Consider the following 17505-nt stretch of genomic DNA (forward strand, 5'->3'; position numbering starts at 1 on the left):
ATTCTGGTTTACAACGGTAATAATTAGAAGGAAAAGCGAAATATTGGCGCCATGATAACCGTCGGATTTACAGGCAAATAAATCCGATGGTACCTTGATTAGTGAAAGGTTGCGTTTTGGCCAATCGCAAAGCTTTATCCACCAGTAAATTCGACGATAAGTGTGCTCTAAATTTAAACTGCGAATCCTCTTTCCCCTCATTTTGAATTACTCTCTCTCTTTAACCCTCTTGTCTCCCACTCTCTCTTTAACCTTCTCCCCCATCTCTCAACATTCCCTTCGGCAGCCTCTTCTAACGGTCCTCTCTCGTCGTTTGAACTGAACCGATCGAATCGAATCGTCATTGTTGGTGTCGCAGTTGTTGCTGCCACCTCTGTTGTCGCTGCTCCCTCGAAGTATTATCTCCTTCTTCTATTTTTTTAATTTGGCTATGGTTTGATATTAGATGACCATTGATTAGAATAGATTCTAAATTGATTATAAATTTGAAGTTGAGAATATATTTTAAATTGTGTTATTGTTTGTTGTTTAACTAGATACTCAATTAATTAATTAATAATATAAATCATATAATGTCTAGTATAACTTAAATTTAGAGTATATTTATAATATTAGCTTAAATAAGGTTTAGTAATTTATATAAATTAGAATTTAAAGTTTTGATTTGAATTTATAAAAGCATATGAAGTAACAGGTTTTAGATAATATTTAATATCATCAATCTTGAGTCGAATTAGAAAGAAAACATCATTAGTATTTAATAATGATTGATGATATGCTTGTTTTAGTAGTATTAAAGTTTGAGAATAGATTCTCTAATATTAGTTAGGTTTAAATTTAAGAGTTCTAATTTTGTAAAATTTTGAATTTAAATATATTTTAATTGTTGTGCGGTTTATCACCGTGAAGGTTAGCACCTTTTAAGGGAGGTTATGTCAAAATTTCTTCCAAATAATATAATTTTGGAAGAATTTGTGTTAATTAGTATGCTTTTTGCAGACATGATGACAGGTAGAGATGTCACGGATCAGTCTTGTGGTCGTAACCGTGGTAGAAGGAGGTTTTCTTTTAGTATTCCTGAGACTTCTCAGTCGTTCCCCTCTATTCCGACTATCCGGTGACGTCATAGACAATGAATACACCGAACTAGTTGTTCATCATGGTGCCTAATCCTAACTATGTGGCTCCTTCTACCTCGATGACACCGCTTCCATCCGCTTAGCAACCTACTATCTTGATGATGCTACCTCCAGTGACAAAGGAGCACGGCGTGACGGAAGAACACGACTCGAGGGAGGAGTACGGTGAAAAAAGAGTGCAGAGCGATGAGAAGCGCAGGGCATGGAAGGATAGGGGAGGAGCGCAGCAACGGAAGAGGAGTGTGAGGTGCTACGGATATAAATTTTATGAGCGGGTTTAATGAAGTGAAATTTGTGTTTTGAAATATTTAAGGGATGTTTTGAGTGTGTTGGGATTTAAAATTAAATTGTTGAATTTTAGTTTTAGCCAAATTATTTTTTTTAATTTGTATTTTAAATTAAAAAAATATTAAATTTATTTAAATGTATTTATTTTAATTTTTTTTGAAATTAGTATAATAAAAAGTTGTTTAAAAGATAAATTTAAAAGATATTTAGTCGTACCAGAATACCGATAAAGTTAAACTATATAAACAACATCATAAAATGCAAGTACATATATAATGACCACATAAAATAAACTACGTAGGGAAATCATGATCGATGTTTTGGAGGTGTTGTTCGAAAATTTTGATGAATTTCTTCATTCGGATCCTCTCAAGTGCAATTCCAATCTCAACTGCTCCTTCGTTGTTCCTACAATCCGAAAGAGAAAATGCTCCTGCTGATTCAACATGAACTGCTACAGATTTCTTAGGCTTTCCCCACCCAAAATCAGTTTCATAAACTCCTAATTTTGGAGACCCTGCCACCACAGTTATACTACGACATTTATTTAATTCTCTAGCATAGGGGACAAAACTTTCAACCCTTGTTAATGCATCATTTCTCAGATTTCTAATCTCCCTGTCAATTCCACTTGCTGCCTCAAAAATCCCATGATAACAATCACCATTATTTTCTCCAACTAGCTCACCCCTCTTGAGTCTCACATATCCAGACAATAAGCAATTCCCAAAGTAATTTGAAGGTATTGATAACTCAGAACGGCCACGGTAATCAGCTAGAATTATGAAATAGCAAACTTCATCATCAAAATTCTTATTATTATGATGATGATTGCCTTCGGTTTGTTCTTCTGATTGCATCATGCAAACCCAAATCAATGAACACGTGACCACAAACGTTGACATGTGTAATAACGTATTAGAACCATAGGTGTCACGGTATTTAAGAGACACAAATTTCTTGAGTTTCTCAACTTGGCTATGGTTTAGGACAAGAGTTGCACGTACCATGGTGTTACTATTGACAGGGACTTGAGAATTCATCAAGTTGTTGTTCTTCCTCAGCAAATCTCTTACCTCTTCCATGTAAACATGTTTAAGCCCTTTCGGGTCCTTAACTATGTCTCTATCATGAAAAGGAAGAGACAAAAAACTAGATTCTTTAACATCTTCATCATTTGTTCCACTACCTCTTGTTATTATTTGCTTGCAAAGATTGGCCCAAAACTTGATGAAATGATGAAGCGAGTAGCCATCGGCGGCGAGATGGCTGAATGTTAGAGAAATGGCGAAGGCAGTGTTTGGAAGAACAGTGACTTGAATGGCCATGAGAGGCATAACAAGCGTACCATCCTCCATGGTAACCTTAGGTGGCAAAGAAGCGATCAAAGGGTGTAGAAAGCGAACATCTTGTGGCGAATCAGATACGAGTAAGGAAAAGTCTGCTTTAGACTCTGCAATGGTGAAAGAGAGTGAGTCGAGACCGTCAAGAAAACGGATGAAGGGGAGATTTGGGGAGGGAGGTACGATGAGGTTGGAGGCGAATGGAAAGAAGTGTTGGAGGGAAAGGGAGAGGGAGTGTTTGAGAGGAGGGAGTGATGATTGAAGGAAGTGGTTGGTGGAGTGAGGGAAGTCATAGAAGAAGATGCGCTTAATCGGATGGCATAGGAACCATGGGATATCCAAGTAAGTGAGGGGAACAATGGTGGTGGTGGAGGCAAGAGACCCTTCTGGTGGTGCAACTTTACATTCTTCTATGATCTTCACTTGCTCATGCTTCTTGTTGGTGGTGGTGGTGGTGGTGTGAGCAGCCATGATCATGCACTTGTTTTTTGTTAGATATGACATACAATGTGGTACAGGCTAAGCTAAGGAGATATAATATAAAGTTGCATTCATAAATTCACCCCAGCGGCTTTTATAAATTCCATAAATATATTAGATATATATCTTAAAAAAAAAAAAAAGTGCCCAGAGCCAACAATTTTTGTATTTTGTAACTATTAATTGATTATTAATAGTCTTTTTAATGGTATGAAATTATATTTAATGATGAAAGATCACTCATTTTTTTTCACTTTTCTTTTTGATAGTTAAAAAAAACATTATTCTCTATGTTAACCGAAAATGAGAATAAATTTATATTATAATAAATTTTTAATAAATTTATTCAGCAAGTATTGTAATTCTTTGAGATCTTTTTATCTTATTTTTAAATGAGTCTAATTAAATCTGTTTTTATTTGGAATTTTTTAATAATATTAGAGAGTTAATATGTAAAATTATTTTATATAATATAATAATATTTATAATTTTATATACATAATATTCGTAATTTTATATTTATTATATCTAAAATTATATAATTATTTTAGTGTTAATTAATGAATATTAAATAAAATAATTTTTATTTGTTTGAGTTTATCTTTTATAATTTTTAAATAACTTTTTATGGATAAGAACCTCTCTACTTGATATATATTCAAATTTCTCCTAAATTATAAGGTTTGCAAAATAATTATACCATGAAAGAAATACTACAAAGAGATTATTATATATTAAAGTCTAAAAAAAACAGAAAATAACGTACCAACAGGCTTAATGTTATTTTGATTATAGGTCAAATATAAAATAAAATAAATGAGCAGGGTTAGTGTTGATAAGATAAGAGAAGAGGGATTAAAATTTTTAAGGAAAAAAGATTGGTAAAATAATAAAATAAAAAATTAAATTATTTTTAAATTAAGATAATAAAACATACCTCTTATAAAAATTATAGAATACGATTAATTTTTTATTTTATCATTTTAGAAAATTTAAATTCGAGAAAGCAACGAGACAAAAATATGTAAGATAAAACATATTAAAATTCATACTTTGATAATACCGTCAGCAAGATCTAGAAACTGACTGAAAGTAATTAAAGTCCATATACATGCGGCTTCATAATTCAGATTTAGCACTTCTCGGGATTGACAGTGAGAGAAGTAAAGTTGGAATAGCTAGAAGGTGAACTCTCAGTTCATGCTTATATATGGAAATTAACCAACGAAGTTTGTCTCATCTTTATTATAATAAATGATTTTTTTGTATTTTATAAATATATGTTAAAATTATAAATTAAAAAAATTTATTAAAAATATAAAATATTTTATATAACGAAGTTTGTCTCATCTTTATTATAATAAATTTTTTTTGTATTTTATAAATATATGTTAGAATTATAAATTAAAAAAATTTATTAAAAATATAAAATATTCAAATTTTTTATATATTTATTTTTTATTTATTAAAAAATTTAAAATATTTATTATTAATAATTTTATTATATATTTGAAAAACATATATTAATTAAACTCTATTATAAATTATTAAACTTTTTTTATGAATGAAATCATTGAGGCAAAATATTATAATAAAAATAAAATATAATTTATATATATAGTACACACTTATTATTATTATTATTATTGTTATTATTATTATTATTATTATCTAGTTCGTTGTTTAACTAATAATGATTATTTGATTTAACAAATAAGTTTATTGTTTAATTTCCATTTTTCCAAAGCTGAACATAGATATATAGGAGCGCCATTGCGCCAAGCGGTTAGGGTGGCAACGAGGCGGGTAGGGGCGAATTTTTGTTCTATCTAATTCTATCCCGTTCAACAAAAATTTACATCAAATCCGCTTCGTTTCTATCCGTAAGTAGTAAAATATTAAACCCTAATCCACTCCTGTGGGTACTCGCTTCTGCGGGTACCTGCTCCGCCCCTATCCACCCCAATAATTATTAAATCCAAAAAATAAAATAAAATTTTAAAAATTATATAACAATTATTTACATTCATAACATAAATTAAAGTAAAAATTTAAATATGATACAATATTATTAATCATTTTACTAATTATTTTATATATATTACATATATTATATATTAAAAATATATATATTTATATATCTATATATATATACCGAGGCGGGTAGAGATGGGTTTAACCTAAACCCGATCCCGTCCAGTCCCGCTTAAAAATCCGTCCCGCTAAAGTCTACTCCGGTGCGAGTGCGAATAATTACTCGTCCCGAATAGATAAAGACAGAGTGGATATCCACGAATTTAAATAGTGTTGCCACCTCTACAAGCGGTGGACATGCTGTGGATGTGGTATTCAACTATTGATTCTTAATTTCTTACTAAGGATTCAGTACCACATCATTCAGATAGAAAACCAACTTCGCACTAAAATCTAAAATTCATCTTCTCAAGGAACATGCATCGGTGGAAGAAGCGGCAGCAATTTGTATGTTCTTAGAAGAGAATCTGTGTGCAATTTCATTTATGATTTATGAAATAAGTAAATTCATTTTGCATGTTATAAATGTATAAGTTGTTCTCTAAGTAAGATTTGTTTTTTTTCAACTTACAAAGTTCTATAGATTTCATATAATCCCTTCTTAATCATAGTTAAATAAGGATAAAATATTAAAGTACGAAAATAAAATAACAAAACTGGGACTTGGTTTTCCTTTTTCTTTGTTGTATATGGCCTGAACTGATTTGCTTTATTTTTTGGACGGCACTAGTTGTTTGGTCCAATTTCTGGACAAAACTTGCTTTGGTCCTGTAAATAACAAATTCTTACCTTTTAACAAAAAATGATATAAAACATTTTCGGTTTTGACAAAGAAGAGGAAATAAACATAACTTAAATTGTTGACCCAAACAAAAGAGTAAAAATTAGAAGTTAGGTTTGAACAAAAAGAGGAAACAAAAAAAAAACACCTTAAATTAGAATTGATTGAATAATTAATTCACCTATTTATTTAAGGATTAATGTTTACGTAAAAATAATTTTGTTATACAAGTCTTACAAGTCCTCTAATTGATATTACGCTCAAACGCGCTTGTTGTGCACATATGTTTCACGCGCCTCTAACATATTTTTAATTTTTGAAAGGATTCTGTTTCCTTTTTCGAATTTCTTACCTTTTCTTTCTCCTTCTTCATTTATGTGTTTTTCTCTTTCTATTCTCTTTCTTCGTTATTCTCGATTTCCATTATTTTTTGACATCAAACTCTGAAATCGTTTTTGAAGATAATGGATAATTCAACTTCAGATTGTCTGATGAACCAGTGCATAAATCTTGCCTGTGAAATTTTCTATTAATTCTTTCTTGTTTGAATTGATTCTAATGTACTAGTTCTGATTAGAATTAATATAATATTGTCCATTTTATATTAGACGTTTGGGTGTAGATTAGGAATATTTGGGTGTATTTTTATAAAAGTTTGGATGTATTTACAGTTTATGACTTTTCATCTGACGGAGGGTGAATTGTCTTATTCTTTTAGTTGAATTGTTTTAGTTTTTGTTTAGTTATTATTCATGAACCTGGTTTTTATTATTTTTTATGATGATTTTATAGTTGTATTTGCATTCTATAGTTTATGCTTGTTTTAATATGGTATATTTTGGGTGTATTTTGCAGCCCTTGCTGACTTTGGTAGCTGATTTTAGTGTACACGTAATATAACTCATTTCTGTATCTGCAACAAATTTGGGTGTAAAAACGAAGATATTTAGGTGTAAAACAAAGATATTTGGGTGTATTTTTATTCTGATGAGTTCTGCATAATTCAGAACGCTTTTTCTTCCTCTTTTTCTTCCTCATCTTCTGCTGCTTCTTCTTCTTCATCTTCTTATTTCATATTCTCATAATTCTTTCTGGGAGGAAAAAATCAAACAAAGAAGAAAAAAATACATAATGTTGCAAAATCAAAAGAAGAAGGAGGAGAAACACGACGATGAAGATAAAACACGCGAAGAAAAAAGAGGAGAAACACAAAGAAGGAGGAGAAGAAGAAGGAAGAAGAGGAAGAGGAGGAGAAACGCGAAGAAAACTGACAGTTGTGGTTTTCATCGAGTAAGAAGAAGAAGAGTCGTTCATAATGGTGAGTAGCGCACTTTAAAAACAGGAAGTGGTTGAATAACGTACGTGTATTTACTCTTGAATGTGGGAGTGTAATGCGCGTGTATTTTGTTGGCCTTGTGCCAACTTGTGAGACTTGTAAGCCAAAAAAATTTGTATGTGTAGCATACTTATTTATTTAACTAAGTATTAGAAATTTAAATTTTGTCTTATGCATATAATAATCTATTAACTAATAAATTTTTTTTAAAACTTAGATTTACAAAAGATTAATCATTGACATATTACATTAAAAAATATCGCAGAAATTAAATGATACAAACAGAGGTTAATGAATGGAATTAATCACAATAGCAAAATAATGTCTCGGTACATATACGCAACATGTGTGTAAGTATGAAAAAGTATAGAATGTGGTCTATTATGAACAAGGAACATAAGAGGGAAATCCGAAATTGTGCATGAGTATTATTCAATTGTCCTAGAGAGATCACTTGCAAGTCAAGAACATAGAAGGTAAAGGAATGAAGCTTAATAAAGATAGGTCAGGGAAAAGAGAGATTCAGCAAAGAAGAGAATCACAATTTACTCGACACCATGATGCCTTCTCACACCTTTTGATCATTTCTACTAACCAATTCGATTATGTTTTTTTTCTTGCTTGGGTTGCAAAGTTCTCTTTTCATCATCTCATTTGGTACATGTGATGGGCCTCAACTATAGCTATATTTTCCTTCTTTGTATCATTATCCCCTCATTTAAAAATGGCCTTGTTCTCAAGGTAGAACGTAGTAAATTGTTGTTGCATTACTTTATATATATGGTTCTCAAGTTGCCTCCTCCTCGGATAAGCCTTGCCATTTGATAAGGACTTCTTCCTGCCAATAGTCGTGCTTCTTCACCATTTTGTATCCCAAAATAAGTTGTGGTTGTACTTTCATATCCGGCAGGAGCAATGACATAGGAATATTAAAAGCTCCTGGTTCTCCTTTACACTTTTTCAGTAATGATACATGAAAAACAGGGTATATCTTTACCTCTGGTGACAGTTGTAGTCGATAAACAACTTTGTTAATCTGTGCCGTGATAGAAAAAGGACTGAAATATCTCATGCCAAGCTTTTGATTCTTCCATAATGCCACTGATTGTTGACGATAAGGTTGTAGTTTTACAAAAACATAGTTTTCGACATTGAATTCCACTTTTTGTCAGTTACGATCTATGTGGTACTTCATGCGCAGTTGAGCTCGTTGGAGGTTTATCTTGAGGACTGCTAAAATCTCATCTTGCTGCTGTAAATGCTTTTGAACTGTTGGAGTATCAGTTTCAGAAGGCTCATAATGAATTAGAGGGAAGGGATCCCTAGCTACCAAAAATAGCTTTGAAAGGGACATTCCAATTACCGAATGATAGGACGCGTATTGTAATTATAAGTTGTCCAAAAAAAGAGAGGGAAGTTCTGGTGTGGATGGAAAAAAAATTCACATCCGTGGATATTATGTGGCAAGCTTGTTAGATGAACACGTTTGGGTTGGTCATAGTCACAAGTTCAGCTGATGGGACACTAGGTCAGGGAGAAACGGAGGTTTTGCAGTTGTACTGCACATTGTAAAAAAATTAATAAGTGTAGTTAGATGCTAATTATTTTTGACAAGTTGAGACTATTGGACAAGTTTTATTTTTTTTTTTTCTGTGTATGTGGTCATGAATGGGTTTTGGACTTGGGTCACATTTTTTTATGCAAGTGTGCAGAAACAAGTTTTCTTGTGGATAAAAATTAGTCAAAGATAGCATTAAAAAGGAAATGGGCTAAAAAAAATTTTGGACTTGTCTGGGTTAACCGGTTTTTTAATTTTCAAGGAATGTGGGTAAATTTCTGTTGTTTTGTTACGGTGTTCTCATAAGATGGAAGGGATTGTATATTGTTAAGTGGAGAAAGAAAACAAAAGGATGTAGTGCATTGTTTTGATATTTAACCTAAAAAATTAAATAAATAAATAAAGAAATATGTGACGTATGTTACTAATAAGACAGTAAAATAATATTTAAGACAAAAAAATAATATTTTTATGAAAGGATAATATTATTTTTTGAATGTTATCCTTTATTTAGGGTAAAAAAACTAAAATAAGCCAATGGAAGATTCTTATTACTTGAATCAGCCAAAACGAAATCTGATTCACCAATCAACCAATGCACAAATATATGTAGTTCGAATCAAATCATTTCGAACTTGAGTTGAATGTAATTCGAATTGTACTAGCTCGAATTACATGCAAACCTAAAACATACATAATTCGAATAGAGTCAATTCGAATTACTATGAAAAGTGAAGTCAGCATAATTCGAATTGTATAGATTCGAATTACTACCAAACGTGAATAAATCCTAATTCGAACTGAGCTGGTTCGAATTACATATATATAGTGCGAATGAGGATGATTCAAATTAGTGTGGACCAGACCTGTATATATATGATGTGAACGTGAGTTTCTCTCATTAGAGGGTTCAGATGGCTAGTGAGGACAATTTTGTAGTGTTGGTTCACCACAGAGGATCGATTAAGAGAAAAACTCGTTCTGGTGTGAAGTTCATCGATAAGGATCCTCTCTGTATTATCGTGAGGCCTATGACGAGCTATGATGACCTTGTAGGCTCTGTACTGTTGAAACTTGGTCTGGAAGGTGTGAAACGGATTTACAAGTTTTTCTATCGCATTCCAATCACGGTGCTCCAAGAAATCGTGAAGTATGATTATTTCACGATCGGGAGTGATGAGGACTTGCAGGTCATGTATCATTGTCGCCGGCAGTTTCCCGAAGTGAGGACACTAGAGCTGTTGGCAAAGTTGGTTGATGTGGTATCCAGCTCGGGGAGTTCAAACCAGAATACCACCACTTTAGCCACGGTGGCCGGTTCTAGCTCCAGACCTGCCGTTGCTTCTTCCTCTGTCCTTGCGTATGAGCCACCCGTCCAGCCTGTCGCACCTCTCTACAATGTGCTGCACTGGCTAGGGTTGGAGATGGATTGTTTGATGATCCAGAGGACGATGATGTCGAGCCGGATATGATTGCTGATGACAATGGCGATGATATTGGAGCGAGTGAGCCTGCAGGAGCGGAAAGTGGTTCTAGCTCTGGCACACAGCAGTATCCTCCATATTTTTCATCTTTGGACTTGGATGCCATGAGGCAGGAGGGGTTCCTGGGCAGCCTGCTGGATTTGGCGCTAGAGATGCGGAAGGGTCTGCTGGTTTAACAGAGTTCCAGGTTGGTCAGCAATTTCAGGATAAAGATGAGGCCCTGTTAAGTGTGAAGACTTACAGCATCCGCCGAGGGTAGTGGAGTCTGACTATCGCTGGTATGTGGGCAAGTGTTTTGAGTTCGGGAATTGGTGCACATGGTTGATTCAACTGAATCTCCGGCAGCGCAAGGGCATTTGGGAGGTCAAACGGTACAATGGACCGCATACGTGTCTCGTCACCTCCATCTCCAGCGACCACAGGAGTTTGGATTATCATGTGATAGCGGCATTCATTATGCCAATGGTTAGGGCTGATGCATCCGTCAGCATCAAGGTGATCCTAAATGCCACGGCCACACACTTTGGGTTTAGGCCGACGTACAGGAGGGTCTGATTGGCAAAGCAGAAGGTTGTTGCCATCATCTATGGTGACTGGGATGAGTCGTACAACGAGCTCCCTAGGTGGGTGTTAGGAGTCCAGTTGACCATGCCTGGTACTGTTGTAGTCCTTAAAACGAGCCCTGTTCGAGTTGGGGGACAGCTGGACGAGTCTCAAGCTTATTTTCACAGACTGTTCTGGCCGTTTCCACCGTGTATCGAGGCATTTCGTCATTACAAGCCGTTGGTGAGTATTGACGGCACCCATCTATATGGCAAGTATGGGGGAACGTTGCTTGTCGCGATTGCACAGGACAGAAACTCCAACATACTCCCAGTTACATTTGCACTAGTCGAGGGTGAGAATGCTAAGTCGTGGTCCTTCTTTCTCTCCCACCTGCATCAGCACGTGACACCGCAGCCGGGTCTGCTGGTTATTTCGGACAGGCATAACGGCATCAAGGCCGCGCTTGAAGCTCCCGACGGGGGATGGCTACCTCCAGCTGCATACCGGGAATTCTGCATTCGACATGTAGTAGCAAATTTCGCCCTCACCTTCAAGGGTAAAGACGCAAGGAGGCTTCTTGTGAACGCTGCATATGCTAAGACCGAGGTCGAGTTCGATTACTGGTTTGATATTATGCGCTCTGAAGACCCGACGATGTGTGACTGGGCGAATCGAATTGAGTATTCATTGTGGACACAGTATTGTGATGAGGGCCAGAGATTCGGGCACATGATGACGAATATCTCCGAGTGTGTGAACTCAATCCTGAAGGGTGTCGGGAACCTCCATGTGTGCTCGCTGGTGAAGGCAACATACGGAAGGTTGGCCGAACTATTTGTCCACAAGGGGAGAGAGGCCGAGGCCCAGCTGGGTACCGGACAACAATTCAGTCAACTGCTGGTAAAGTGTTTCGAGGCCAATTTGAAGATGGTGATGTGCTTCACCGTGACTTTGTACGATAGGGATAACTCGGAGTACACCGTGGCAGAGACGACTCCGACTGGTTCGTTCTCACTTGGTACCTACAAGGTCTCACTTGGATCTCAGACATGTGAATGCGGATACTTTCAAGCACTTCATTTCCCGTGTCCGCACGCACTGGCATGCTGTGCCTACTCACGGGTTACTTGGCAGCCTTACATTCACCAGGTGTATCATCTTAGTTTGGTTTTTAGTGTGTATTGGATGAGATTCACACCTCCCATTCCGGAGGGTTTCTGGCCACCATATGATGGGCCGACAGTGATACCGAACCCAAACAAGAGGCATGCGAGGGAGGGTCGTCCTAAGTCCACTCGGATACGGATCAATATGGACGAGGCAGATCCAAACCGGCCAAAGAAATGTGGCCTCTGTCGGCAACCCGGACGCACTCGTCGGAGTTGCCCATAGGTCGGAGGACCCAGCCATACAGGGAGAGAGGAGTAGGTGTGGTGTTGTGTTGTTAGTTGTATTAGTTTGATCATTTGACTTTTTCTTTAGGACACCGATGTTCTAGGTTTGCTAAGTTGGCATTGTTTTGTGATGAAAAATTGTTACATTAAAAGTCATGTATTTTACATGTCTTATTAATTAATGAATGTGATCCTTATCCGACATGAAATATCACTTGGTCAGCCTATAGTTAAGGCAATAACATGAACTTTCAAATTAAATGAAACATGCTAACTAAATTATGGAAATAAGTTAAATAAGCAAAGTACACATGTTTTCACAGTGACTGATAGACGATAAAGTAATAAGAAACGCACACATACGTCAACTGATAAACTAAAGGTGGCTATAAAACAACACTGATAACGAAAGACATAAACGAAGATAGGTAACATACAACACTAATCATGAAATAACATACAACACGATACACAAATTATCTAAATAGGTGCGACCCCGTAAAGCAACGACGTGGAACCCGTGTCCTCTGACCTCTCCGGATAAGCGACTCCTCATCCTCGATCTCATCCTCCTCGTTCTCCGGGGCTGGCTGTGCAGGCGTCCTAGGCTGGACATGTAACAGTCGAGATGAAGACGGCCCGGTAACTGAATATGACCTAGCAGTATGTGCGGAAGGTGGGGTACCACCCAAGGCGAAATAGTCAGCAGGAGCCACGGAGGGAGGCTCATTCAAATCGACATCTAACGGTGCTTATGTCTTCGTCGACAGGCAGCCTCATCCTCCTGCATGATGGCACTGATCTCATCTAGGAAGTATGATCCACCGAAATCCGCATCAAGACCATCACTGGCAAGAAAGTCTGAAAACATGGATCCCGGACTCACCCATGGCGTACTCTTCTGAAGTGTTTGGTCGTCACCGGAAACACCAATGAAGTAATCTCCGAGCGGCCCCTTTCCAAGTCCAGCCTCACCATGGGCATAAGGATCTCCCATACCGGACCCATACCACTCTCCACCATGTCCGCCATGATCGGGACTAACACCCCACCGCAGCCACTCCTCCAGCGACATCCTCACCACGATCACCGTGATCGTTCCTCACAGCAGGCGCTCTCCGTCTACCTCCACGCCCTCGTCGCCGATCACCACCCCTACCTGCCTCGTCACCCTCCTCCATAGCCTGGTCCAGCCACCTCCACTCACGCTGGCTCCGTCGTGTCCCGACACGAGCTCTCCTCTCAACCCAATGCCTATCAGGAACGTTGTCAACACGGTCCATATCAGGTACTCTCCCAGCACCCCTCTGTGTCGCCTCAACCGGAATAGGAATGGCTCTAGGATCCCCCAAGTATATCTCTGGTGACAAGAACCTCTTTCCGTGCTGACGCCACCAGTCCAAGAAGTCATGTGAGGGTCCCGGATCGGCAACAACATCGAACCGAAGAACATGATCCGCACGTGTCTCCCAATGAAGATGCCAGTACTACAAGTGGTACAGGAACCAACGATCACCTCCTCTCCCGTCCTTCGACATCAAGAAGTCGATGTTTAGGGCGGGATGTGGGCGGGGCTGAACACCGCTGAACTGCGGTAAGACCCTATCAACCTGGTGCCACTCAACCACCGCAAAATATATCAGTGACATCACACACCGCCATAACGCCGTATAACGAGGCTCCAACACCTCCGGATGGACAACCGGTACAACCATGCTAGTGCCGCCGACCCCCAGCTATAGCCACCCATCTCTTCAAGTCTAGCCACATACGGTAGCCATCTGATGTGAATACGGTTGCCAGACCTGTCGGCAAACAGCTGGGTGCCTAACAACATCATGATATAGGTATGGGCATTGCGCCTCACTCTCTCCTCATCAGCCCCCTTAGGGCACTCTCCAAAACTCTCTTGGAACCAGGTGCAGTTCACTACGAACTTTTGAATTTGGTTTGCAGGAGGTAACACACTGAGCAACTTCTGGAACCACTGCCAAGGTCGCCGGCCACCCTGTATGTATAGATGGAAATCTGTCAGGCAACCACTGACGTAATGTCCGTCCACTGGCAACCCCAACTGGTACGCCACGTCCTAAAGTGTGATCGTGCACTCTCCGAACGGCATATGAAACGTGTACGTCTCAGGACGCCACCTCTCCACGAATGCAATCACAAGGGGCTCGTCTAATCGGAACCATCTGTCGTTCAGTCTCGCAAGATGGTATAATCCGGCTATCTGTAAGTATGGAACGTACCTCTCATCCAGTCGCATCCCCTGTTGCCGCCGCATGCTCGATATGCATCGCTACGGCTGCACATCAGATGGACCGCATAATTAGAACGAATTAAAATACCACTTACAAATACAATTCACGACATAAAACAACTAACAAATACCACATGCAAAAGCATATATAGTATACCACTAGCAAAATCGCATACGAAAACTGCTAACATAGACCGCTTAAAAAAATCACATGCAAAAGCAAAATGTAGTAAACCACTAGCAAAGTCGCATACTAAAATCGCATCCAAAAAACCACTAACGTAAACCACACGCAAATCCACTTACAAAAGTAACAAGCAAAACCACTCAATTTAACAACTTTCAATACCACCAACGTAAATCGCTAACATAAATCATCAACAAAACCGCATACAAAACCACTACAATAAACCGCATGTAATATAGGAGAAGTCCTTATATAGGAGAAGTCCTTGTAATTAGAATCAATTAATTTCGAATTACTATGTGTTGTCAATTTGTGAGTAGTTCGAATCTATATGCTTCAAACTCCTTCAATCAGGTGCTGCTAGTAATTCGAATTAACCTTTTCTCGAATTATGCTATTGTAATTCGAACCAGGTAGCTTCGAACTACCTATAGACATAGATTGAGCTTAATTCGAGCTAGCTTGTTTCGAATTATGTGAAAATGTAATTTGAATTTAGTTGCTTCGAATTACATTATAGTGTGCTTTGGTTGATTGCTGAATCAGATTTCTAGTTGGCTGATTTGTGTTATAAGATTTTTCCCTTGGCTTAATTATGTTTTTTGCCCCTTTATTTATGAAAGGCGTTAAAAAAATAAATTGCTACTCATAAACGATTTCATTTACATTATTAATATGAGATACGTAATGTTTAAAAGGAATTCTCTATTTTTATAGTTCACTGAAACTATGCAAATTTATGCTATATAAATAATTACTAACAATACACTAATAAAGGATAACATTCAAAAAATAATAAAAATATTATTTTTCTGTCTTAAATATTATTTTACTGTCTTATTAATAACATACGTCACATATTTCTACGTCACATATTTCTTTATTTATTTATTTAATTTTTTAGGTTAAATATCAAAACAATGCACTACATCTTTTTGTTTTCTTTCTCCATTTAACAATATACAATCCCTTCCATCTTATGAGAACACCATAACAAAACAATAGTTACAGAAGTTTAGCCACATTCCTTAGAAATTAAAAAACCGATTAACCCAGACAAATTCAAAAAAAATTTAATCAATTTTCTTTTTAATGCTATCTTTGACTAATTTTTATCCACAAGAAAACTTGATTCTGCACACTTGCATAAAAAGAATGTGACTCAAACCCAAAACTCACTCATGACCACATACACAGAAAAAAATAAAACTTACCCAATAACCCCAACTTGCCAAAAATAATTAGCATCTAATTACACTTATTAATTTTTCTACAATGTGCAATACAACTATAAAACAGCTGCTTCTCTCTAACCTAGTGTCCCATTAGCTGAATTTGTGTTTATGACCAACTGAAACGTATTCATCTAACAAATTTATCACATAATATCCACAAATGTGGATTTTTTTTTTCATCCACACCATAGAACTTCTCAAAAAGAGATGGTTTCAATCGCAGGAGTTCTTTTGAGTATAGAAGCCTAAGTTCATTTCTAAACAATGATTGAGGATCTTAGTCTGTCCATCAGTTTTTAGGTGATACACAGAGTTCCTAGCCAATAGGATCCCTTGCTTGCCACAACATTGTTCCTAAAATTCACTGGTAAACACTTTATCTCTGTCCCGAGACAATGGTTTGAGGAATGCCATATACGCTCACCACGTTTCGAACAAATGCCTTCACAACTTTATGGGCAGTAAAATCCACCGGCAAGAAAATAAAATGAGTGACCTTCGACAAGGGATCCACCACCACCAGGATAACAGAATAACCGTGCAAAAGTGGTAACCCAATAATAAAATCCATTGAAATATCCTGCCAAATATGAGATGGGATGTTCCAACAATTCCGGTGGTAGCTGAGTACTATATTTTACTCGTTGACAAGTGATACCAGCGGCAATATAATTCTTAATTGATTCGGCCATACACTTCCAATAAAGTGCCGATATCAATATTAAAATTCTGTGATATCCAGCATGTCCTCCAAGTAAGAAATCGTGTTCTCGCATAATTGTTTCTTGACCATAAGTCTTGTCGCTATAGGAGATTACCTGACTGCATTTGAGCTTTAGTGAACTCATCTGCTGGTATATATGTCTTGAGTTCCTCTCGTAATTGAGGTAGCAAGGAACAATTTATCACTGAGGCTGAGAAACGATCTTGACAAGGCATCCGCTTCCTAGTTCTCGCTCCCTTTCTTATATTTTATAGTAAAATCATAGCACAACAACTTCGAAAGCCATAGTTATTATTCTGGTGTTTGTATGATTTAAGCTTGTATCTCCTTAATGCTCTTGTGATCGGTGCAATCATAAACTTGTAGCACAACAAGCAATGGCAACACTTAAATACTGGCATGAGGATTGCTTGCATTTTTGAGACATACGTTAATTGTTTTTTATTCAAGCTAGAGAGTTTCTGAAAAAAAAAAGTTTATTTTTACAACTCAAATTAATATATTATTATTTTTATTATTAATTTGATAGTATTTAGTGAATATATATAAAATCCACTTTAAAATATTTTTTTTATAGATATTGAGTTATTTATTTATTGCATATAATACTTTTTATAAGTTATTTATGATTAGTATAAATAACAAAAAATATATAAAATTATTTTATATAAAATAAATATATTTATAAATAATTTATTTTAAAAGTATATATT

General features: G+C 36.6%; 1 protein-coding gene and 1 long non-coding RNA gene across 2 annotated transcripts; one reads left to right on the plus strand and one right to left on the minus strand.

Annotated features, from left to right (window-relative positions):
- The first annotated feature begins 260 nt into the window (after positions 1 to 260).
- Positions 261 to 1577, plus strand: LOC140174839 (uncharacterized). The gene is made up of 2 exons (XR_011864783.1): positions 261 to 395; positions 1000 to 1577. It is a non-coding gene; the product is annotated as an uncharacterized lncRNA (long non-coding RNA).
- Positions 1578 to 1648: 71 nt separating this feature from the next.
- On the minus strand, positions 1649 to 3337 carry LOC112707066 (coumaroyl-CoA:anthocyanidin 3-O-glucoside-6''-O-coumaroyltransferase 1). Its single transcript, XM_025758626.3, has one exon. The coding sequence runs from the start codon at positions 3272 to 3274 to the stop codon at positions 1721 to 1723; it is 1554 nt and encodes a 517-aa protein (XP_025614411.1). The 5' UTR covers positions 3275 to 3337; the 3' UTR covers positions 1649 to 1720.
- Positions 3338 to 17505: the final 14168 nt, after the last annotated feature.

Source organism: Arachis hypogaea, chromosome 8 (genome assembly GCF_003086295.3).
Source record: "Arachis hypogaea cultivar Tifrunner chromosome 8, arahy.Tifrunner.gnm2.J5K5, whole genome shotgun sequence".
Taxonomy (NCBI): domain Eukaryota; kingdom Viridiplantae; phylum Streptophyta; class Magnoliopsida; order Fabales; family Fabaceae; genus Arachis; species Arachis hypogaea.

Excerpts from the sequence above, each read along its gene's own strand:
- LOC112707066 (XM_025758626.3), bottom strand. The coding sequence starts at position 3,274 with ATGTCATATCTAACAAAAAACAAGTGCATGATCATGGCTGCTCACACC.